The following is a 23597-nucleotide window of genomic DNA, read 5'->3' on the forward strand; positions in this document are numbered from 1 at the left end:
GTATGAAAAGCCGCCCGGGTGGCTCATGGCAGTCTACTAGCCAAGCCACCCGGGCGGCTCCGGCACTATAAGGGTTAAAGACCCTATTGATGTTAACCCGGTAGCAGCGGGGATCATGTTTCTTAATGGTCCCTCTAAGAGAAAAAAATGAGAAAAAATCATCACTCTCACAAACCATTTCATGATATATATCGAAGCATTTGTGATCAGTTTATGTATCATCTATTTTTTTGGATTTAAATCGTGGCACAAATTTGGCCCGTCGCTGCTACCGGGTTAAATAAGTACTCACTGAATATTACTCCCACTCTAGAACACCTCTTTTATGACTACACACTGACTGTTGGTGAATTATGGCAAGTGTATAACTAAACAATCATTTATTTTACACAGTACATGACTATGCTGGCAAAAGACCACTTTTATAAATATAGAAAAGAGATAGAGCTCATTCGTACCTCTGCATGGCTTCTGCACTTGGACAAACCTTTGTAAATCACTACCTACTAATGTACTGTACATTCATTATATATTAAACTGTATTCTGTGCTCTTATGTAAATCACACCATTATGCAACTGAGACAGTCTTGCATTTCTGCAAGTTTACAAGAACCATCTGCTCACAAATATACAAATAAGAATCACATTCACCAAAAAACTATCCTATTGACTTAGACTAAACAAAAGAAATATAACGAAAAGGAATAAATTACACATCTAGGTGTATAACAACTCCTGCATAAACATCTTTCTAGTATAAGGACCAAAGAGTGTCTACAAGGTTTAACTGGTAACAAAAGTACATCTGTTGCTGTCCAGTGACACAGCCATGTATCTGGTCTTTATACAGCTGATCCTGCCATTGTTGTCACTGCCGCCAGGGTGCTGTGAAGGGTTAGCTAAGAGTATCACATGATTGTAGCTCTAAATGGATTCTCTCTCTCTCTCTCTCTCTGTGTGTGTGTGTGTGTGTGTGTGTGTGTGTTTGTATTTCTCTCTCTGTTTTAAGAAGGCAGTAGCAATCAAGGATGTAGTAGTATCTTATAATAATTGAACCACATTGATAGATTATTCTATTACAGTGATGATAATGAAAATCTTGAATTACAGCAATAGTAGCAGTGACTATGCTGGTCATTACTACCACTACCCTAGATTGGCTCACTCTGCCAGACAGGACTTGTCCTTAAGGGGGTCACCTAATGGAAACATGAACAAAATTATTGTAAAGCTGAATGAAATTCTACAGAAAATATTGCATCAACCAACAGCTGAAGGTTTATTATGAAATATATTAACAAAATTATATATGTACTGGCAAAGAAATTTTTATAGACAACAAAATGAATTAAGGAGAAGAGAATCAGGGAATGCTGAGGATACAAGGGTAATCATGGTTATCAGTTAATCAAAGTTTCTAATCGCTGGCGGGGCAGGAAAGATGTGGCCAAGAGGATGCGGCTCTGGGCAGCAGCCACACGTTTTCGTAAAATAATCGTCTCCCTCGCGAGTGCTTCCACATAAGTGCGTTTGTCAAGTGGTGAATCCTCCTTTACATGTACTGCAAAGATGAAAAATCAATGAGCTACAAGTAAATGAAATGGAACATTAAAACGGCCATTAGTACTTCAATATAGAAAAGGCCATCAAAAGAAGTAGATTTGCATTAACTTAATAAGTTGTTATATATAAAATGTATATATGGAGGTTTCTCCAAGTAAATCTATTTTCTGTCAGTTATTTTCATCATATTTCACTTAGTAATATAATAATAATAATAATAATAATAATAATAATTAGGGTATGCAAGGTTCTACAGGAAATAGTCAGATGTACAAATGCACGTCACTAAGCATACTGTTGGGCAGGGTGTTTTTTAATGGTATGGGAACATTCTAATAATTGAAGGTGAATATGCCAAGTGGATAAAGAAAATGATAATTCTGAATGTTGAACCAAAGGCTATTTTTTTGCTACCAAAACTAAATAGGTATTTAGGCTGTCTACTCATAACAACATTATAGTAATAATTATAATTTGAAAAAGACAACTTCCAATAGGGTTACTATCAATGCTACTGTAAAATCCCAAGGGGAGGCTATCAAAGGCAAAATTTTCTAATTGTAACTATATGCAAAATTTCATATCAAGTTAAAACCTATTAAATAAGAATAACTTACTTCTACAGAACAAAACAAAAAAGTGCAGTCTCATACGTACGTTTGACTTACGTTCGTAGCTCCAAGAGCCAGCTGGCACATTGAGACTTCCTTTGGCCTGAGCCAGATCAGCCTTCAATGCTTGCTGCTCTGATTTTAAAGATAACACCTGCTGACGGTATGCTCTCAGTTGTGGCACTTCAGCAGCACATGGCCGTCCTTCATACCGCTTTACATCCTCCTCAGACCAGTCTTCAACTTGCATCTTAGCTGGACCACTCGAATTCTGAGTCTTAGGTTGAGAGTGAGGTTGCAAAGGAGCAGAAGAGTGGCCCTGTGCCTCCCTTCGGTGCTCATCGTCCATCTCAGAGTCCTGGGAGGAGCTGAATGAGGAACATTCTGAGTCCCTTGGGATGCTCTCATAGCCAGAGGACTCACCCAGAGAAGGGTTTGTCCCTAATGAGCCACTGTTGGCAGCTGGATGATGGTGATGCTCATGGTGCTGGTGGGATGGCAGACCCTGGCCACCAGTTCTCCAAGACTCAGCACTTTCCATGGGTGTAGCACTACCCTGGGTTGCTGCACCTGAATCATGGCCTGAGTCATAGCCTTCAGTGGGTGTGGCTGCATCAGGTGGGTACATGAGGGTGCAGGTGTATCTGTAGTTGCCCCTTGAACTCACAGCCGGCAGTTTGCTTGCCCCAACACGGGCTGACTTGCCCCATCGGGTGCGCACTGAGAGAGTGGTGTCGCTTCGTCTGCTAACACTTTGTTTGGCTGCACTTTGTGAGACCACTCGGGAGGGAGACTTTATCAAGTTTTTTGAATTACGATCTGGAGATTTTGAACTTTCTCTACTTTTGGTAGGGATTTTAACTTTGCAGTCTTTTAGTTTTGCTGTGTTTTTCTTATTTTCTATAATTTTATTATTGTTCTGCTTTGCTATTTTATAAGGGGTTTTTGATTTACTTTTACCAACACCAACACATAAGAATTTAGAGAGTTTAGAAGTTTGCATCATATATTCTGAATCTTCACTTATATTACTAACACAGTCACTCTCATTATCACTCTTTCCAGTCACTGTCCGATCATCATTTCCATCAAACAAATCATCGTCTTTACCGTAATCATATTGCACTGGATTGCAGAGGACAACATTAGCTTCAACATCTTCTATAAACTCCGGCAATGGCACTCCATTGACAGGCACTCGATCTCCCAATTTTTCAGTTGAATCTGCCAGTGGAGCATCCATTAAACATAGACTAGCTTCTGAGGCTTGGCGTGTAAGACTTGAATGAGACAAGCTATCAGGATTATGAACTGGAGAGAAATTGAAAAACATAGAAGGAATATACGGCACAAGATCACTCTGGACATCACATGTGCAGTGATCTTCTGGAAAATCCAAATCTTCTGTTCCAATGCATTTGTCACTGGCAGAATCCTCCAGCGTGTCCAGTGGTCGACTGAGCCACTGTGACTTGCTCCTAAGGGCAGACTCCAACCTCAAGATGCTGTCTCCATGGCGCAGCTGTCTCTTATTGCACTGGCGACACAGTTTCCCTTCTGCTTGGGCTGGCTCACTGCAAATACTGTCATCTTCCAGAGGTTTCTTTTCCTCTAACAGAGAGTCATGGCTGTTTGTTAAAATTTCTGCCAGTGTGGCTGCCTGCAGCCTGGGACCACCTGCATGAACTCGTGGACTCTGGCGAGCAAGTGTGCGATACAGGTCATGAATTTTAGCTAACTCATGAAGGTTGCGATTGGCCACATCAGACTGGAGAGCAAGGCTTAGATCTTGGCAGACCCTGCCATAATCTGTCACCTCAAAAAGACTGAAAGGCCGAGAGTCATCATCATCTGAATCATCTTCATCACCTGTCTCCCCTATTTGAGAGTATGAATCTGTAAATAAAGACTGGTATCAGAATTCTGTTTCAATCAATGAAACTAATAAATAACCATATGATAGTATTTTATATCACTAATTTCGCCCCCAAAATTATACAACTTTACTGTGAAATTTTATAAGATTTAAGGAGGAGAAAGATTATTCATATTATTTCATAAATGGGTAATTTGTTGGATGAACTTGACCAAGTTTCAGAATGAGCAGCTTATATTGAACCATGCTTTTTCAACCTTTTAACCCTTTCATTGCTAAACACCGCAGCAAGCATTAAGCGTATTTGCTGGTGGTGCTAAACGCTCGCTGCGAGCTCCAGCCGCACTCAAATCTCCAGCATATGAGAGTGTTCCAACACTATTTCTCACAACACAGGATTGCCAATTGAGAGTGGGTTCTTCACTAAATTTGGTGGAAAATCATATCAGCCCAGCGTGGCAAATCTACGGACGAGTAACTGGTGGATGTTCTTGTCCAATAAAGCGGCATTTTTGCATAGCTTCACCTATCACCTGACTGATTCTTTGACCAAATAGTTGTAAATATTGCAGTTGGCAATACAACCTTGCCAGAATCTCAAGGAAAGATGTCCGCAGTTCCCTCAATATGGCTGATCATCTCGCACGCACTGACATAAGTGTTCACATTCATCACTCCCTGAACGTGCATGTACGTTCGCAGGAGAGGCATACATAACTGACTCCTGTAGATCTGGGCCTCCTCTTTCCAATGGTGTTTTTAGTTGTGATGAATAGTTTTTGAGATACAGAAGTTAAAAGAGACCCCCCATTGGGTTGCCTGACTGCGCCTGAGGGGATAGTCGCGTCCCATCCCACGCGAAATGAAAGGGTTAAGAGTTGGTCGGTGAAACATGGGATTGCTACAAATGGTTCTGTTCCAACTTTCTGAATACAGTGGCCTAAGTTTTTAAATTATCCACATATTTAACCCTTTCATTGCTAATCGCTCGCAGCGAGACTATCCCCCCCAGGCGCACTCGGGCAGCCCAGCGGGGGTAGGGGGGTCTCTTTTAACCGCTGTGTCTCAAAAACTATTCATCACACCTAAAAACCGAAATCACCATTGGAAAGAGGAGGCCACGATCTATAACACTCGGTTACGTAAGCCTCTCCTGCGAACGTATAGGCACGTTGAGCGGGTGTTGCCTGTGAGTGCGACTGGCGCTCGCAGCGAGCTTTTAGCTCCACCACGCTAGTGCTTACTCTTTTAACCTCTGTAGCTCAAAAACTATTCATCACAGCTAAAAAACAAAAACAACTTTGGAAAGAGGCCAAGATCTATAAGATTCGGTTATGTAAGCCTCTCCTGGAAATGTACAGGCACGTTCAGCAAGTGATGCTAGTGCTTGCTCTTCTAACCGATTATCTTAAAAACTATTCATCACAGCTAAAAACAAAAACACCATTGGAAAGAGGAGGCCAAGATCTATAAGAATTGGTTATGTTAGCCTCTCCTGTGAATGTGCAGACACGTTCGTGGGGTGTTGCCTGTGAAGACATACATTCGTACGTGCGTGGCGGTCAGCCATATTGAGGCAACTACTGAGTAGATCTCTTGATGGGGCATTGGCAAATGCAAAATTTACAACTATTTGGTAAAAAAATCAGTCAGGTGATAGGTAAAGCTATGCAAAAATGCTGCAATATTGGACAACAACATCCACCAGTTACTCGTTAGTAGATTTTCCGAGCTTTTCTGCGCTAGGCTGATATGATTTTCCACCAAATTTAGTGGAAAACCCACTGAATTGGCAATGCTGTGGGGTAAGAAATAGTGTTGGAACACTCTCATACGCGGGAAATTTGAGTGCGACTGTCTCTCACAGTGAGGATTTAGCGCCACCGGCAAGTTACGCTAGTCCTCGCTGCGAGTATTTAGCATCAAAAGGGTTAAAACATAAGTAAGCATTGAAATCAAGTGCCATCATGTACATGCTTGAAGAAAGTTCCCTCATGGGAATTCCCCAAGGATGTGGCCAAGGCACAATAGTTTCTAACTCCCTCTTCTGGCACTCACTCTCAGTACACTCAATCATTTGACTACCAATGCTCTATATCCAAAGTTTGTCACACCATAATCCTCATCCTTTGCTGTTACACCCATATCAAATATCTCAAATGTGGTTTTATTGTTTTTTTCCATGCCATCCTGACACACTTAGCTTATTTCCACTGGGTGTAGTATTTGTGATTGCTGTGTGACATTCTATATTCATGTCTCTGATGCATATAAGAGTTGACAATAATACTATTTCTTATCCTCCACTTTACCCCCATGCTCACACTACTTCCTTTCATAACTTCTCCAAAGCACATGTCTGCTCTTCACTGCTCTCTCCCTAACCTCCACCTCCATGCATCCATGCTTACACAGAACTGTTGCTAAGTGTTTAAACTCAATTACTACCTCTGTCTTCTCTTCTAATTAGATCTTACAGTGATGTGATCTCTGCTCTACCTCAGTATGACTTCACAAACTTGATAGTCTGCTCTCTTGCCTTTTCAAATATCACAACCTTACTCTTGCCAACATTTAATTTCAACTTTCTCCTCATACACATCCTATCAAATTCATCTAATATCCCCTGCAACATCCTCTAAGTTTCTGCCAATATGGGAAAAAAAAAAAAAAACCCCACTTCTCACTTTCAACATTGTACCCAACTCCCCTACTCTGGCTTTCATTTTCCTCATAAGACCTTCCATATGAACAGCCATGGTGACATTAAACAACACTGTCTTTACACTGACACTAATAATCAAAACTCACTTAATAGAGGAGACAAATTTTGGAGAGAGTGAAAAAATGAGGAGACTGTGAAAGGGAGTGCTAAGACAAGGAAAGTTGAAGACTGCCATGGCCACACCCTTGAGGGAAGTTCCTGTGAGGGAACAGGCCATCAGAGATATAGAGATAGATAGAATGATGAATCCCTCATTTTTACTTGTCTAATTATTTCCTTAGCTAGTGTACAGTGTGAATACATGAACATTTTGCTTCAGTATTTTACCGAGTGTTTTAATTTTGGCATTTTGCCAACTTTTGTATTAAAATTTTAAGTTGCCAAGGCATATTAATTTTGAATCCTGATATTTAGGCATAGATTCCTTTCCCTTGATCCTGCTCTCATATGTTCTCTCCAAAGTAATCTCTTTGAAAAGTTGGTTTGATTTTTACACACAATATAAGGAAAATTCTCCAATGGCTGGTAAAAATTAGGGGGTCAATCCTTCCATGAGATTGACTTTTTATGAATATATGTAAGGTTAATACAACCCTTAATGGAGCTCTGCATCACTCTATTAACCCCTTCCCGGCGGCAGGGCAGATGTATGTACAGGTAACTCTCGATTAACGTGAGTTTGGTTTACGCGTTTTTGAAATAACACAGGGTCCAAAATCCAAATAAATGTTTAATTTACATGTTTTTTCACTTATACGCAATATTTTATGGAGTGGCCACCAGATGTCTCATGCAACTGGACTCACACGGCGCCGCGGCCACACAGCTGAGCTCAGTTCTTCCCGTGCGCCACTTGAACAACTATACATTACCCACACTGCCATGTTACTCAACAATAGGGGTAGGCTGGTACCGGTACCAGGACCGGTACTAACGGTACCAGCTATACGGTACAGTACTGGTACCAGACTGCTCGGTACCGGTACCAATACTAGCCGGTCGCTCCCGCGGCCACACAGCTGAGCTCAGTTCTTCCTGCGCGCCACTTGAACAACAATACAGTACCCACGCCGCCACACTAATCAACAATAGGGGTACCGGTACCAGCTATACGGTACGGAACCAGTACCAGACTGCTCGGTACCGATACCAATACTAGCCAGTCGCTCATGGTGTCCCTCATTTCTTCCTCACACGAGTGAGGCTGAGACTGAGTGCCTGAGTGGATATCTCGGTGATATGGATATTCTCTCTCTCTCTCTCTCTCCACTGAATGAAGTGAATATTTATTTTTTGATAGAAACCTACCTCTTGTTTGATTTACATTGTTTTTGATTTACGCGACATCTTCAAGGACACAATACTCGCGTAAATCGAGAGTTACCTGCACTACTCCCCCCAAAAATCGTCTCTGTATAGACGCTGTCAACTTTCATCCACACGTGTATATATAGATTCCCCGCAAGTGGGCATTCCAGATTGACGTCTATGTATAGACTCTGCCGCAAAACTGAACAAACATTTGAATCTATACACAGATGTTATTTAAGTTTGATTGGTTATATGTATATTGATATATTTATATGAAGGTTTAGATTCTGTATCAGTGTAATCACTGACAGTAGATGAGTCAGAATCATCAAAATCATCCAAAAAATCAGCATCTATATCCTCAGCTACCAAAGAAGTCATTTCTTCTGGCTTAAGAGGTCTCTTTCTCCTTGACATGATAGACTAATAATAAAATAAAATAGGATAAAAATGCATAAATTCCCAGTGTTAGCTGATGCGCATAGCACATTCGCCACCGGCAAAGCACAAGCGGTGACTGTCCTTGAGAGGCAATGTCGGTAAGTGTCAGGGGGTTTGAGATGCCAAATAATGATTTATTTTGTTAATTTTGTTAGTAGTAAGGAATCGTCTATATATAGACCATGCTACAATCTAGTGTGGGCAAATGAGAGCAATCGTTTATACATAGACGTGCCGACAAAAAGTCCCAATTTCGAAACGTCTATATTTGGATCCTCCGCCGGGAAGGGGTTAAAAACACAAAATTATAATTGTCACCTTTCATAACTGAGGCTGAATTTATGAAGTAAATTTCAACGTACCTGTGAATGTGGAAGCACACGTCAGATTTTCTTCAGAGAGGACTCGAAGTGGGTGATCATCACTAGTTTCAACACTCATTACCTCGCTCTGGCAGGGAGTATCTGCCAAGGCTCGAAGAATGTCCTCCTCACAGACCTTTGAATGGAAAGAATTCGGAATATTTATACATTAAGTCCTCACTTTAAAGAAGTCAATGGGTTGTTGGAATCAATGACTAAGTGAAACAATGTACAGTAAACCCTCGATATAACAGACTAATTGGGGGAACTTAGTCCGTTAATGCCGAAATTCCGTTACAAGGGCGGAGGGGGAAAAAAAAAAAAAAAAAAAAAAAAAAAAAAAAAAAAAAAATACTGAAGAACTTAATATAGGTAGGTATATATTTTTTTATTGTGTAGATTGTGTGCACGTTGTCTGTATAGCCGCATAGCACGCTTGGCGATGGACTGCGAGGCACTGAGGCTGCCAGGCTGGCAGTCGGGCCCTGCAGGGGAGCCATATTGTAATGGGAATGGGTAAAATTTTACAAGATGAAACTTTTTTTTGGTAGTTTTTGGTGTGTTATGAAATAATATGATAACTGTTTCTGTCACAAATCATTAAATGATTGACTTTTCTGTGTCTGTTGTACATCCGGTGCAGCCCGCAGCTGCAACCGCAAAATAACTCACAGAGTTATTATTATTGCTTACAGTTTCTACATTTCACTCACTGCTCACAAAGATCACAAGTGGACAAACCAGAACAAAACCAGGCAAATTAATGTTTTCCTGCCGGGGATGGCCCAATTCAGCACCGCTAATTCAGCGCTGCCAATTCAGTGCCAGCCCAATACAGTGTCAAACTATTCAGCGCCAGACTATTCAGCGCCTCTGTGCTTCTCATTAACCATAATAGGTGTGTTTGTTGTATAACCGTTGAATGTAAGGATGGTGAAAGGTGGTAGGAAACAAGGTGCAAACAGTTTCCTCGACAACATAATTATTAGGTTTGGTATTTATAGAGAGTAATCGGTTGCCTTAAAAGAACGGGACAGCTAAAGTCTCTATGTTTACATATTAAGGATATCATTGCCATCTTTGTGGATATTCGAAATTATCTCAAACACTACATATATAGCATACTAAACTACTAAACAAAATACTAAACAACTAACCACTCTTTTCCTCTAGTCAACACCAGGCAAAAGCTCCTCTTTACCTCCTCCAACCCCACTCCATGTTCATGAGGTGAGGGTGGTTGGTTCAGCTTACCAACAACAGACCGGGAGAGAGCACCGCTCTAGCTGGGTGTGGAACGCTACCTGCCTGCCTGTTCCTGCCAGCTCCTCACCCACTCACCTCTGTATAGTTCACATTTGGAGCTGACGGCAGCTATTCCGATTTCCTTGTACATACTTAAAATTTCAAACTTTAACCCAAGGCACAACCAGTGCAAAGCAAAAGAGGAGGAATGAAATTCCGTCATGAAGGATATCTATATCGATTTGATAAATTACGTAAGACACAGAATGATGTTTAGTTTTGGCGATGCCATGAAGATGGAAGATGCAGAGCCAGAATTCATATATTAGAGGAAACAGTAATTAAGAAGATTAATGAACATACCCATCCCCAATCTGCAGATGAAGTCGAGGTAGAAAAGGCAAAAACAGATGCAAGACATAGGGCTGAGAAGATGTGTGAACTTCCAAGCTTTATTATTAACAAGTGCTCAGAAAATATGTCTCAAGCTGGCATTGCACAATTACCAAATAGGCAAGCAATGCATAAAATCATTCGGTGAAAACGGGATGAAGTCAACCAAGTTCCTGAAAACCCAAGTTCTATTGAAGAGTTAGAATCGCCTCACAAATACAAAATATATAAGCCCACATCAGAAATAGAGGAAAAGTTTTGTTTGATGGATAGAGGAACAGGCCACGATAGAATTATTATTTTTGGAAGAGAGCTGCTTGGAACATATAACAACTTCAAGCATTTGGTATGTTGATGGAACATTTGTGATTGTACCACATTTATTTTATCAAGTGTATATTATCATGGTCAAGAAACATGCAGGCGTGCACCCTGTGCTGTATGCACTCTGACAGAATAAGCAGAGTGTAACTTATAGGAGAATGATTGAAATGATTAAGGAGATGGTACCAAATGCACGACCCAATGTCATATACTGTGATTTTGAGTATGCAGCTTTTGCAACCATAAAAGACTGCTTTCCTGATATAGAAATCAGAGGCTACCTGTTCCATTTATCGCAAAATTTACTAAAATAAAAAGTATGGGTCTCAGGGTTCATATAATAGTAATCCTGACTTTGCTTTACATGCTAAAATGGTAATGGCACTTTCTTTTGTATCAAATGATGACATTGACCGTGGATGTTCTTGCAACAGCCTTGCCTGGTGAATTGGTTCCGCTTTTAAATTGGTTTGAAGACAATTATATTGATCGTCCAAACCGGAGAGGAACAGGGAGAAGACAACCATTGTTTCCCACAGAGATGTGGAACATGTACCAACAAACTTTACAAGGAGAAGATAGAACCAATAACCATGCTGAAACAGCAAACATACGACTACGAAGTGAACTGGGAATGTTGCATCCAACCATATGGAACTTCCTCCATAGTCTTAAACGAGTCCAAAAGGGACGGGATGAATATTTCGAGAAACTTTCAGCTGGGTATGAACCTCAAATCAAATTACTAAAATACAGAAAAGCAGATGAAAGAATATTAAAAATTGTTTCTGAGTATGGGAAAAGAAATGAAGCAGAATACCTGCGTGCAATTGCGCACAATTTATCACACTAAAAATAACTTTAAACGATTTTAAATGTTTTTCTTAATAATTTTAAATTAAATAAACTAATATCATAAATAAGTATGGTTCTTTGAATAAATTATTGATTTATGGCGCTGAAAGGGTGGCGCTGAATAGTCTGGTGCTGAAATGGGCTGGCGCTGAAACGGCGGAGCTGAAACATTGGCGCTGGAATGGCGGCGCTGAATCGTACCCTACCCTTCCTGCCGTGTATTCCCCCAGTACACATGCGTGGTGGACAGCAGAGCGACTTATTTCTGCGAGGAGGTATTTCTCGCAACACCGGCCTGTGAATGGGAGCAGTTCTATACCTCGAAAAAAGATGCCAGATTATCTGGAAAGCATAATTATGGTACAGAAAAGTGGGTCTACTATAAAAATTTTTTTTTGCTTATCAAATTGTAATTCAAAACAAAGTTATGAATATTGTGAAAATTTTTCTTAAATAATCTTTGACATGGATGCGGTATTATGATAAATGAAATTATGAACCTTTGGTTGGACCGCTGTACAATTTACGACCCGGGGAAAAAAAAGTTCGTTGTTTTTTGGTCAACAAAAAACTTCTGTACTATCTATTTTAGACACTTGATACACTAAAGCAATCAATAAATCACAAACACAGACTGTACTTGTTCATATGTATTAATACTGCTTGGCATTCTTTTTTGAGATGGTCCTTAACCAAACAAAACAAACCTTCTTTTTCTTTTGACCTGTAACGCTTTGTATCGCTTCTTAGGTCCTCCTCCTCTCGGTCCTCTCTTCTTCTTATTTACACACTTTGCTTTTCAAAAATATTGTGTTACGTATCTTTCCTCACTGTAATACACTATTGTATTATAATTTTCTGTTTGTTGCTGAAATCACTTATTATCATTGTTTTTCTGTGCACTTATTCAAGCATTTGTACTCTTTTTCCCCAGCACTGCATCAGGAACACTTTTGCAGCTTTACAATTTTTCTTTCTGTTTCCTTTTTCTCTCCATACAGCCCTAACACAGTGCAGATTGCCCCATTGTCCTCCTCTAGCCTCCTATCCCACTCCTTCCTGCCTATTACCATCACTACTGATGTTATTGACTCCCCTCTCTGCCTCTCGTAGTTGCTACATTCTACAATTAGGTGTTCCACTGTTTCTTTCTCCCCTGTCCTACAGCTACAGTTCTGGTTTCCCCCTTTGTTTTGGTAGGGCTCGGTGAGGGTGAGTTTGGCCGCTAAGCCACTCTTCGGCACCGTGCGGGTTTCAGCCTTTTAAATATCTCTTTATCATGAGTTCTACTGACTAGATACTGTTCGGTATTTGCCAGATTAAACATTAGTCTTCATGGAATCTATTGGAAAAATGGTTCAAGCTATACATGCGGCAGGAGAGTAGAAAAAAATGCGAGAATGGTGTAAGCTTAGTTGCGAGTATTTAGCTTGTAATAACTGAATGGAAGAGTGTTTCTCACCAATTCACATGAAAAATGTTAGCATAAACACTTGGGATCAATGTCTTGTAGAATATAGGCACAGTGCATCATAATTTATCACGTGAGAGATTTTAGAGTGTGCGAGTCCTCATCGCTTCAACAGGCCCTGACCGAGTTTTAGTTAAAGTAGCTAGCGATCACTGGCAATTCTGGGGGTTGGGAAACATGGCCACTGGACCACGCATGTTGCTGATATGTCCCGTCCTGCGCTGCGTATTTCCACGCCCCACACTGTGTGCCGAATATATTTACTAACCAAACATAACTTAACCTAACCTACCTAACTGGGGGTATAGTGCTCCTTGACCCCCTCAAGCTGTGTCAGTACTGACACTCACAAACACTTGGCTATTTTCCATTACATTTATGTCCTGGATTGCTGCATAAGACTTTCTTGTGGTATAAATACGTTCTTCATTTGAAAGGAAACCACAAGGAGGAAAATATTTCATCAGGTGGGATGAAAAAGACTACGATAACCGAAGGATGGGGCAGCAGATAAAGGGAGGAGGGCAAGGTGGCTAGCAAACACTATTGTAGTTACCAGAAGTGGGTGGTTCAAAAACTATTCTCAGTCAGTCCCCGTGGATTACTAACTGTCTGACCTTGTCCGTTATATCTGAAATCCGTTATAAGCGGATCCGTTATATCGAGGGTTTACTGTATAATGAAACCAGTTTTACCAAAGGGTAATTGAAATATATAAGAATTAGGTTCCTAGGCTTGTTTTAGGTCAGAAAACTTTTAAATATAGTCCCCAAAATATTTCAGACATCAAACATTGAAATATCAGATGTGAGGTTTACATATGATTGAGGAAAATAGAAAAAACAATGTTATTCAAAGACCAACAGTAAATAGTAAAAACAAAAGATATGCATAATTGGTGGCAGTGATTATGCGTCCGCTATTTTCTTTTTATCAACCCGGCACTGAAAAGTATCTGACTGTGAATTGTTAACCAAATGCATGTCTCTTTTTAAGACTCAGGTAATGAAAATATCAAATGATTAATATAAACTGAAACATAAATACAAGTGGTTGGTCACTAAGAGAGACATATGTTAACAATAGATACCAAGGGCAGTGGCAACAAAGTGTCCACCACAATTTTTAAACTTTCTGAGCACCCAAACGCAACAAAATATTTCAACTATATACTAATACCATTTTTGATGGGTGTTTGAGTGTGGCTGCCTCAGACCTTGGAATGGTAGATGAAACACCAAATTTAGGCATCACAGAAAATGTCTACAATTTTTACTAGTCGTGTATGACTAGATGGCTACCTCGGGTCACTCCACTTGTCAACATTGCAAAAGCAACATTGACAAGTCTCATGGGATTGGCAAAATGTTACTATTTTATCCTAAAAAAAGCATCAGTCATGAGCACTATACAGCTTTTTATATATTAAATCTATATATATTGAACGTAAACTAAGAAATTAATAAAAGCAAAACCCTGGGAGAAGTTAATTTGGTTAATTTGGAAAATAATCATTTAATCAGTTAATAGGGACACATTCTGGAGGGCACGTCAACTTGCCTACCCTACGACACCAACCACAGGGTTCCTTTGAGAAAGTCTTTCACTCCAAGTACCTCATGGCAATATCCATTGACTTGCTCAAGCTACAAGCTTTGTGGGTGTCCCCTTAGTCTCCTCCAACTTGTGTTTTTTCATTTTTTATTATAGAAACAACCTGATGAGCAGGGTTGACTTCCGGGTGGCTGCCATTCAGTCTTGTGGAATAATTGGGATTTGACAAAAAAAGTCATTACAACAATATCCTATGATTCTGCATAGACAGTTATTACAGGGAGCATAGATAATTTGAAGATTCAAATCCTTCTCCTACGGCAAAGGTATTTTCAATGCCATATACTTGTGCTGAGTAGGTCTGTAACATTGTGGGCCTCGCTAATCTGCAATAAGACTTCTTGGCTTAACCTGCCACTGTTCTGCATTTCACTACCATGTTATGAAAATTTTCCAAGAACTAAGTGTCCTCGCTACATGGGTGAACAGACTGTACTGTTTCATTCAGTAAGCCTCCAAACAGGGTGTTGAGCAAATTGAACTGATTTGAGAATGTTATTACATACTTATGAGTACATGCCAAGATTTTCTGTCTGTCAATATGAAACAGTATGGGTGCATCTTGAGATTCTTCTTGAGCTGACATGAAGCTTGAGTGTTGCAACAAGAAGCCTATGATCAGTGATCAAGTGCAAATAACTGTGCACTCTGGAAAATCCTGCAGTTCTGAAGGATCCTACAATGAGTCCTTACAAGGATTTAGTCAATCTCCTTAGTTACCCATCCAACATTGCAGCACCAAGTCCAGTGGTACAGCTCTGGGGTGGGTTTCATCAAAGTTCTCAAGTCCTTGGAAGTGTGCTCAAGGAGTCCCAAGCGTGCAAGAAACCTTGGGCATGTTTCACGAAAGCTCCCAAGCCTTGGAACTCTGCCTATCTTGCTCACCGCCTTGGGAGGCCGTGCGGGGTCTCCCAAGTGCTCCCAAGGAAGGTTCCAAGTGTCAGACTGTAAACATGGCAGCCCGTGAACAACCCTGCCAGCACCGACCAAGGAATTTTCGCCCAAGAAGGGACATCTTTAACGAGCAAGATGACACCGAGTTCAAGAAAAGGTACAGGGTGGATTGTGCTGGCCTGTTGTTCGTCACTGACTTGGTGCGACACGTGATTGGCAACAGGACTGAGAGGAGCCATGCGGTCACAGAGGAGCTGAAAGTGACGTTGACTCTGCGATACCTCGCCACCAGGAAAATGCAGCAGTGCAGCGCAGATGACTTTGGAGTTTCCCGGGCCACAGTCAGCAGAATCATCACCCAGACCGTGGATGCTCTCGTGACACAAGAGAATATGAGGCGGTTCATGGGCTTCCCATTAAACCGGGGGGAGCAGCAGAGAATGAAGGCGGAGTTTGCTGAAATTGCTAGTTTTCCCGGTGTGGTGGGTGGTGTTGATGGCACCCACGTAAGAATAGTGGCCCCACATGAGCACGAAGAAGTGTACGTTAACTGCAAGAACTACCACAGCATCAATGTGCAAGTGTTATTTGATGCACAGTACAAGCTGTGGGACATGGTGGCGAGGTGGCCAGGGTCTACTCACGACTCACTAAATGTTTGTTTACACCGTGGTGCCGTTGAAGATGCAGACAGAACAAAAATACGTGCACAGAAACTATCGCTGTATTTGAACTAAATATCAATTGTTTATATTTATAATTCCATAATTATACATAAGCAGTGTAATTTAGGTTAATTGAAGACATATTAGACGTCAAAGCGACGCGGAAGATTGGCAACGCTGGTTTCTCCCAAAACCGCCCCCAATTCTACTTGGAAGTGCTTGTGGCGCGGTGATGAAACACGCCCAAGAAATTCTCCCAACTGGGCGTGACGTCACCACGCTTGGGAGAGCACTATGATGAAACCCTCCCCTGGTCTCTAACACAATGAACCTGCAATTCTTAACCTTCTGGATCTTGAAAACATCAGAAAAAAAGAGCTGTTTGTGTCTTTGAAAAGTAATGGCTGCTTCATAATAATTGTATAATGATTTGACTGCTCCATTACCTGCACATAGCAGTCCATAGTGATGGCTGGATGGTCTGGTACCTGGACTTCTATTAGCTCTGTGGAGTGATGGGTGCCAGATGAGGCCACTGAGCGCCTCACCCATCCTCTTCTGGCAGGAGTATGGGATGCCTCTTCACCCCCATTGGCCTCAGCCTCCTCTTCGTCTTCCACCCTGCCTTTGTCCTGGTCCTCAGCAAGCATGTCTGCTTCCAGCTCAGGTTCCTCCAACACTGTTGCTAAAATACAGAGGGAAGAGTGAAGACAATGTATATGGGTAAGCCTTGCATTCATTAATAATATTTTAAGTGTTTTAAAGTATAAAATCTTATTTTATCTAGAAAGCTCTGAATAGATTTATATAAAGAGGATCATGAGGATTTTGATCAAAGAGCTCATTATAAATATATATATATATATATATATATATATATATATATATATATATATATATATATATATATATATATATATATATATAATTTTTTTTTTTTGGTGAACAAGTCGAACTCCTCCAACACACAAACCAATTTTATTTGACTTGAAACAATTTGGCCTTTTCCACTTCATTACTTCACTTGTGGATATTATCACAATGTATTATGGCAGTGAACATTTCTTAACAGATTTTATCATTTAAATTTCCCAGCCAAATAACCACAAATACTTATCTCTGCAGTAGAATGGCCATAACAGGAAAGTTTCTCACCATGCCCTGCTTTGTATATGAATCTTGCATTGTGCAGATCTAATATTGCCTTTGTATGATATTCCATTAAGTACACACAACAGTATAGTCAGACTCATATATGAAATCCATTGAGTGGGGCGTGCACCTCTCCCCAGTGCTGCCGCATCACCCCTGATACATCCATCTTTCTTTCTGATATGTCAGCTATTTACTCATTGAAAGTGTGTACTGAATATTCTGTATATATTAATTAAGGCTATATAGTGCTATGAATGTGTTGCTTTTTAAGATAGCCGCAATAGACTATAAATTCCAAAGTGCATGACAACGTTGCTCTGTGACGTTATCAGTGGTCAAGGTCACCATAGCCCCGCTGACCTCGATCCACAATGGCAGCTACTCTGACTTGGTCTCGTGTGCTCCATAGATGGGACAAAGAACTTATTTAAAAAGTGAGCAAGTATTTCTTAGAAGAAAGACTAACAGAGACTTTATAATTCCACTTTCAAAAGCAGTTGCTTGGTGATCAAGGGTAATGAGAGATATTTGCATAGATTTACATAGATATTCAGATCACACAGACCCTATGGTCCAGACTAGTTGATCTGACCTTAAACCTAAGTGAAATTATATTAACCCTTTAGATGGCAGCAGTATTTGAAGAGTAGCTCCACCCAAAATGAATCGTCTATATGTAGTCACTGCCGACCTTAGGACTGTAGCATAAATATTGTTACGCTGCATCATAGATGTTTTAACTATCATTTATATATAGATTCTACTGCAATCTGGAAGTGTTGTTATATTTCTGCCATATAAAACTGACTGACTGAATTTTGGACCGTCTATATATAGTTTCATCGCCGTCTAAGGGTTATGTTAACTTCTATCAAAACTTTGCATTTCTACTTTAGTAAATATCAAGTTGAAGGAAGTGTTGGTCGAGCTTTTAAAATGAATCAGTTGTGTTGCAGTGGATCACTGAAAGTGGAAGGCTATTTCATCCTCATGCTACAACTTTGGTGATGAAAAATTTGGTGCAGTTTAAACTTATTTGTATACTGTACACATAAGTTTGTGCCATTATTTCTCATTCAAAATGTGTCATCGATCATGAACATTTTGAGTTTCTCCTCATTCGTATTATGGCAGTGACTTTTTAACTGACTTTAGCATTTAAATTTCCCAGCCAAATAACCACAAATAGTTACTTCTGCAGTAGAGAGAGAGAGAGAGAGAGAGAGAGAGAGAGAGAGAGAGAGAGAGAGAGAGAGAGAGAGAATGTGTGTCCTAAGTTTGGCAGCTCTATGATCAGGGAATTTCCCAGGAGGGACCCACTCCAAAGGACCTCATAGGTGAGTGTGACTAGTTTTAGGTTTAAAGTTAGTAGTTTTTACATAAACCCCCTCAATAAGAGATTCTTTTAAGTAGCACCAACAATAATAGTTCCTTAGTTTGAAACTTACAGTGTACACAATGATCCTATGCAGTTAATTATTCACATTGCTCAACATGTTCCTCCACCATACTAGTTGTGGCACCATGACCGAATACCCCAATTAATCAATCCTCCTCCATACAAAAAAGACATCTGAAGAGCTACTACTAGATATAATCTTTGAAACAATTTAATTTGAAAAATAACACTTACCCAAACCTTGGTGTGCCTGGCGCTTACACTCCTCTTCTTCACATGAAAGGAGAGAACTTAATTCCTCACACTCCTCAGCCAGTGCCTCACACTGAGAGCAAATATCATCAATAGATGGCTCATCTGCCCCAGAGGCCTCATCTGGAGAGCAATGTGGCTCTGTGCTCTTTTCATCAAGAACTGGCTCCTTTGGTAGAGCTTCTGACTCACTCTGTGAAGAGTTGGGTTTTTCAGCATTTGTATCTGTGCTGCTCTCAGCAGGAATGAGATTTTTGCGTTCAAGTTCTTCAATAAGGTTGGGTTGTGGTGGTAGGTTACTGTCTAGGCCAGCTGGCTGACCTGGCCCTGAGGGGGGATCTTCACTAAGGGTGTCTTGATCACTATCTAATGTGGATTCCTCACATGTGCGGAACTGTGTCAGGTGAGTGAACTGTTGCTGGGTGGTAGGAGCCTGAGCAGGGACCTGGGTCGGTACAGTCTGTTGTTGCTCAAGTTGTTGCACCACCTGAGCTGTTTGCACTGCAACCCACCTTTCTATCATGGTTTTTTTATGGTCATCCATGAAACCATACCCAATTGGAGTCATTTGTGGACCATCCACCCAAGTTTCAGATTTGTTTGTTTTAATTTTCTGAGCTGCTGCAACTCGTGACTTGTGCACCCTTGGCCCATCAATCCACTGTTCATCTGAGATTACCCCATCAACTGCTCCTTTGGGAAGATGACGTACTTGCTGCTGATTTTGTGGCTGCTGCTGCTGCTGCTGCTGCTGTTGCTGTTGTTGTTGTTGTTGTTGTTGCTGTATTTGCTGTAGTTGTTGTTGTTGCATCTGTTGTTGAAAATGCTGCATCTGAATGAGTTTTTGGTTCTGCTGCTGTAATTGCTGGAATTGCTGGTATTGCTGATGTTGCACCAACTGCTGAACATTTTGAGGCTGCTGCTGTAATTGCAGTTGAAATCTTTGCTGTTGTTGATGTTGTATCTGTTGAACTTTTTGCAGTTGCGGATGCTTTTGCAATCTGAGGTGTTGCTGTTTCTGTGCTTGTTGCTGTTGTAGCTGCAGCTGTTGGTTCTGTTGCTGTTGCAATGGTTGTTGGTGAAATTGTTGCTGCTGCCTTAGTTCTAACTGTCTCTGATTCTGCATCTGTGCAGTGATAGGAATTCTAGTTTGTTTAAACATGGGAACTGAATTATTTGGTTCTTCATAAGCATTGTAGTTGAAGTGTCGCAAATCTCCAGGAACAAGAGGACCAAGAGCAACCTGTGGCTTGAAAGATGAAAGAAGTGGCTGCTGAGTGTTGTTGTTATTATATGCAATGTGGCTGACACCTGGCTGGTGTCTTATAAAGCCACCTCCAAGAGCAGTTTTTCCAGCAGAGTTGTTGGCATTACTAACTGTGCGTGGTGGGGGCCGGGGCTTCACCTGGGGATGGGCATTGGGTACTGAACGGGATGTTGGTGTGGGGCTCGCTGAAGCAGCTCTCCGGGTGTAGGCTGGGGTTGGAGATGCAGAGTGAGGCCGCAAGTGTTCCATGGATCTGAGTCGTGTGATCGGCCACATCTGCTGATTTGTGTGATGTGGCATGAACACAGGAGGATGCTCATTGTCTGTGGTATCCCCTGGACCACCACCACCAATGTAGATGACAGTGTCACAAGACTGTTCTGATGAGGAAAAGTCCATTGAGGAAGACCCTGCAGAGGTTTCACCGGATGATTTTCCATGAGAGCCCTCAGAGCTTCCTCCAGAGCCTGACCCACCAAGACCCTGTCAAGAAAAAATGATGTAGTTGTTTAAACTAAATTATTCATGGCTAAACATATTTTAGAAACTTCAATTTAGATCATATTTAATTTTGTAGTTAATAGTAATCTTTTGAGGATTTCTGTAAACTCTCAGAAGAGTCCAATATATACCCAAATTCTATCTCATTTCAGAAATAATTTGCAATGCCTTGTTTCCTCCTTTATGCTTGTCTCCTAATGAATGGACAAGATATAATTTATAAGAAAGGCTACAAAAGATTTGATTTGTCTACAAGGATGAAAATTCAAGTCACCATGACCCTAAATCAAGGACCTCATTTCCCATGCAACAAGATTGGGAGTGAAAAAGACTTCAGTTATGATAAACAAAAAGTAAGAAATAATGCCTTAGTCAAAGATGGGGAGTTTGTCTTACAAGCTTATATACAGCTAAACTGGGAAATGTGGGCATTTCAATTATTTATCAAAAATATTGTGGCCATCAGTATTAAAATTGTGTTCTATTAAATGTGTTTTACACTACAACATTTACATAAATAGATGCCAATAATGATTTAATGGTCACTGTTTAGGTTGGAAGCAAAGCAAATGTCGATGAATACAAACTAAGATGACAACATGATTAGAACCATCTATATTTTTGTTTGTGAATAAGTGTCCAGCACTAATAACATTCCATACTCAACATTTGCTCAAATATGGTGTAGATTACCTTTGGAATTTAAAAACACATGAGTTTTATAAACTAATGTACCTTTAATTTTTTGCGTCTCATCCGATGGACTCTGGAGGCAAGCTGGAGAGTTGCAAGGGTGTGCTGAACATGTCGAGGTGCTGGGGACACATGAACGACCATGGCAGCATGGCAGGTCACTGAGCCCAATGCTTCCTTCAGTAACATTGTCAATTTACTCTCCCGATTGGGTAGGTACCGCTGCCCATTAAAGATGGCAAGCAGTACTGAGGTGAGGGAGGACAATGACATACCCCCACCACTCCCACTCAAATCGCCCATGTCGATCATGTGAAGACGACTCCGTCCACCAACAACTGGGAATGGTATGAATATACATGTAGTGGGAAGATTTTCAATATAGTTGAAAAGATAATTACATACTCATGTATTACTGTCTTTTTACAATATAAGGCAAGGACCATACAAAGGAATAACACACACACACACACACACACACACAGTACACACACGTCAGCTGACGTAGAGAAAACGTAGCCGCTGCCGATCTTCTCCCGCACTAGGAAGTACGTATGACGAATTACCTATATTGTCGGGGCAGGACCTGGGGGGGGAACGTTAGGATAGGTTCTGTCTCCCAAAAGGAAAAATGAACAGAAAAAAATAGAAGAAAAGCTTGCCAATGTAAGTGAAATAATTGCTGAAGCCGAACATGCCTGGGCAAAAATGGCAACGGGTGGGGAGGCCGTAACGAGTCAGACCATGATTTTAAAGGTTTTTCACTAGGCCAAATGCCAACCCCATGATTATTGTCAAGGATGAGACGATTGGAGATAGAAGTGGAAGATTCAAAGAATGATAAGGGGACTGATGGAGGATTTGAGGCGATTCGTAAACATCGTCGTTGATCTGAAGAAGGAATAGGCGTACCTAACAATCACCAAATGGGGGGTACAAACTTGGCGGAGGGACTTTTTTGGCAGCCATAGCAGGTAGAGGGCTAAAGAGTACCCTATCCACATATTTTGTTTTTATTTATTAACCCGGCAGCGTCGGCGGACCCATTTTTGGGCTCCCGCGAGTCGGTCCACTGAAACGGTGGACCCCGTATGGGGCTTGGCTCAAAACGCCTAATTCGAGCTAATTGTAGGCGGTGGCGGCATTGAGCAACCCACCATGCATGCCCTGGGTCATTGTGGTGGGTAATTGATCTTGAGGTGGGCTCATTTGTCATAGGTGGTGCTGTAAGGTCATGGCAGACTGAATTAGCTATCCATACAGTAATCACTTGTCAAATTCTCTAAAGTAGACAACAAGCGACTCTCGGCTAGATGCCATGTGTCACGAGACTGTTTATTTTGTAACAAACACCACCCAAAAAGAATGGAGTTTGAGTTTAAATAAATATTTTTAACGGCTTTATGGTTCCATGCTCTTTTCTTAGTCTCAAAATGCAGTGTAATGATGCCGTTTCTCGGCCACTTCTCGGCTTTCCCATAGCCGAAGCCCACGGGTTAATGATCCATGAGATATCCTAGAATTAAATCAAAGTACTGTATGTGCTTATTTTTGTATTCATTCATACACACACTGGTAATATTTATGTGGTGTCTGATTCACTTGTTTGAATGAAATTCTGTTGTGATAAACAGGCAGCAATTCGTGTCACTAGTAAAACTGAAACTGGTAATATAAGTTTTGCCTCCATGAAATATACATAAATAGATAAATATGAAAGCTCACGAAGTCACAATAAGTGACATCATCTGTTTTGCGCAGTAAAAATATGCTATTTCAGGTATCTGACACCCGCAAAATGGGGTGCACCCTGCCTCTGGCTTCGGAGCTACAGCCTCAACGTTGCCAGATTGTCGTACTCAGCCGATTATATTACCCGACTTCCTACCCCCAAACTGTCTTCTGGGCTTCAGTAAGGAACCTAATTTATAGTTATCATTAAAAGAGTTAGATTCTGATGTTTCTTGGCAATAGTTAGG

General features: G+C 40.9%; 1 protein-coding gene across 3 annotated transcripts in view; it reads right to left on the reverse strand.

The window, feature by feature from the left end:
* Window positions 1–365: 365 nt before the first annotated feature.
* LOC126985150 (uncharacterized) overlaps window positions 366–23597 on the reverse strand; it is a 135835-nt gene continuing 112603 nt past the window's right edge. For 2 of the 3 annotated variants that reach the window (XM_050839716.1, XM_050839717.1), the window contains exons 7-12: window positions 21661–21956; window positions 19140–20907; window positions 16798–17036; window positions 8891–9026; window positions 2233–4071; window positions 366–1562 (exon numbers count right to left, since the gene is read on the reverse strand). In XM_050839716.1, the coding sequence (XP_050695673.1) occupies window positions 1402–1562; window positions 2233–4071; window positions 8891–9026; window positions 16798–17036; window positions 19140–20907; window positions 21661–21956 (4439 nt within the window). In that variant the 3' untranslated portion in view covers window positions 366–1401. Of the gene's footprint in view, window positions 1563–2221; window positions 4072–8890; window positions 9027–16797; window positions 17037–19139; window positions 20908–21660; window positions 21957–23597 lie in introns of all 3 variants that reach the window. The other variant, XM_050839718.1, reaches the window with a different exon arrangement.

The sequence above is a fragment of the Eriocheir sinensis genome, chromosome 58 (genome assembly GCF_024679095.1).
Source record: "Eriocheir sinensis breed Jianghai 21 chromosome 58, ASM2467909v1, whole genome shotgun sequence".
NCBI lineage: Eukaryota > Metazoa > Arthropoda > Malacostraca > Decapoda > Varunidae > Eriocheir > Eriocheir sinensis.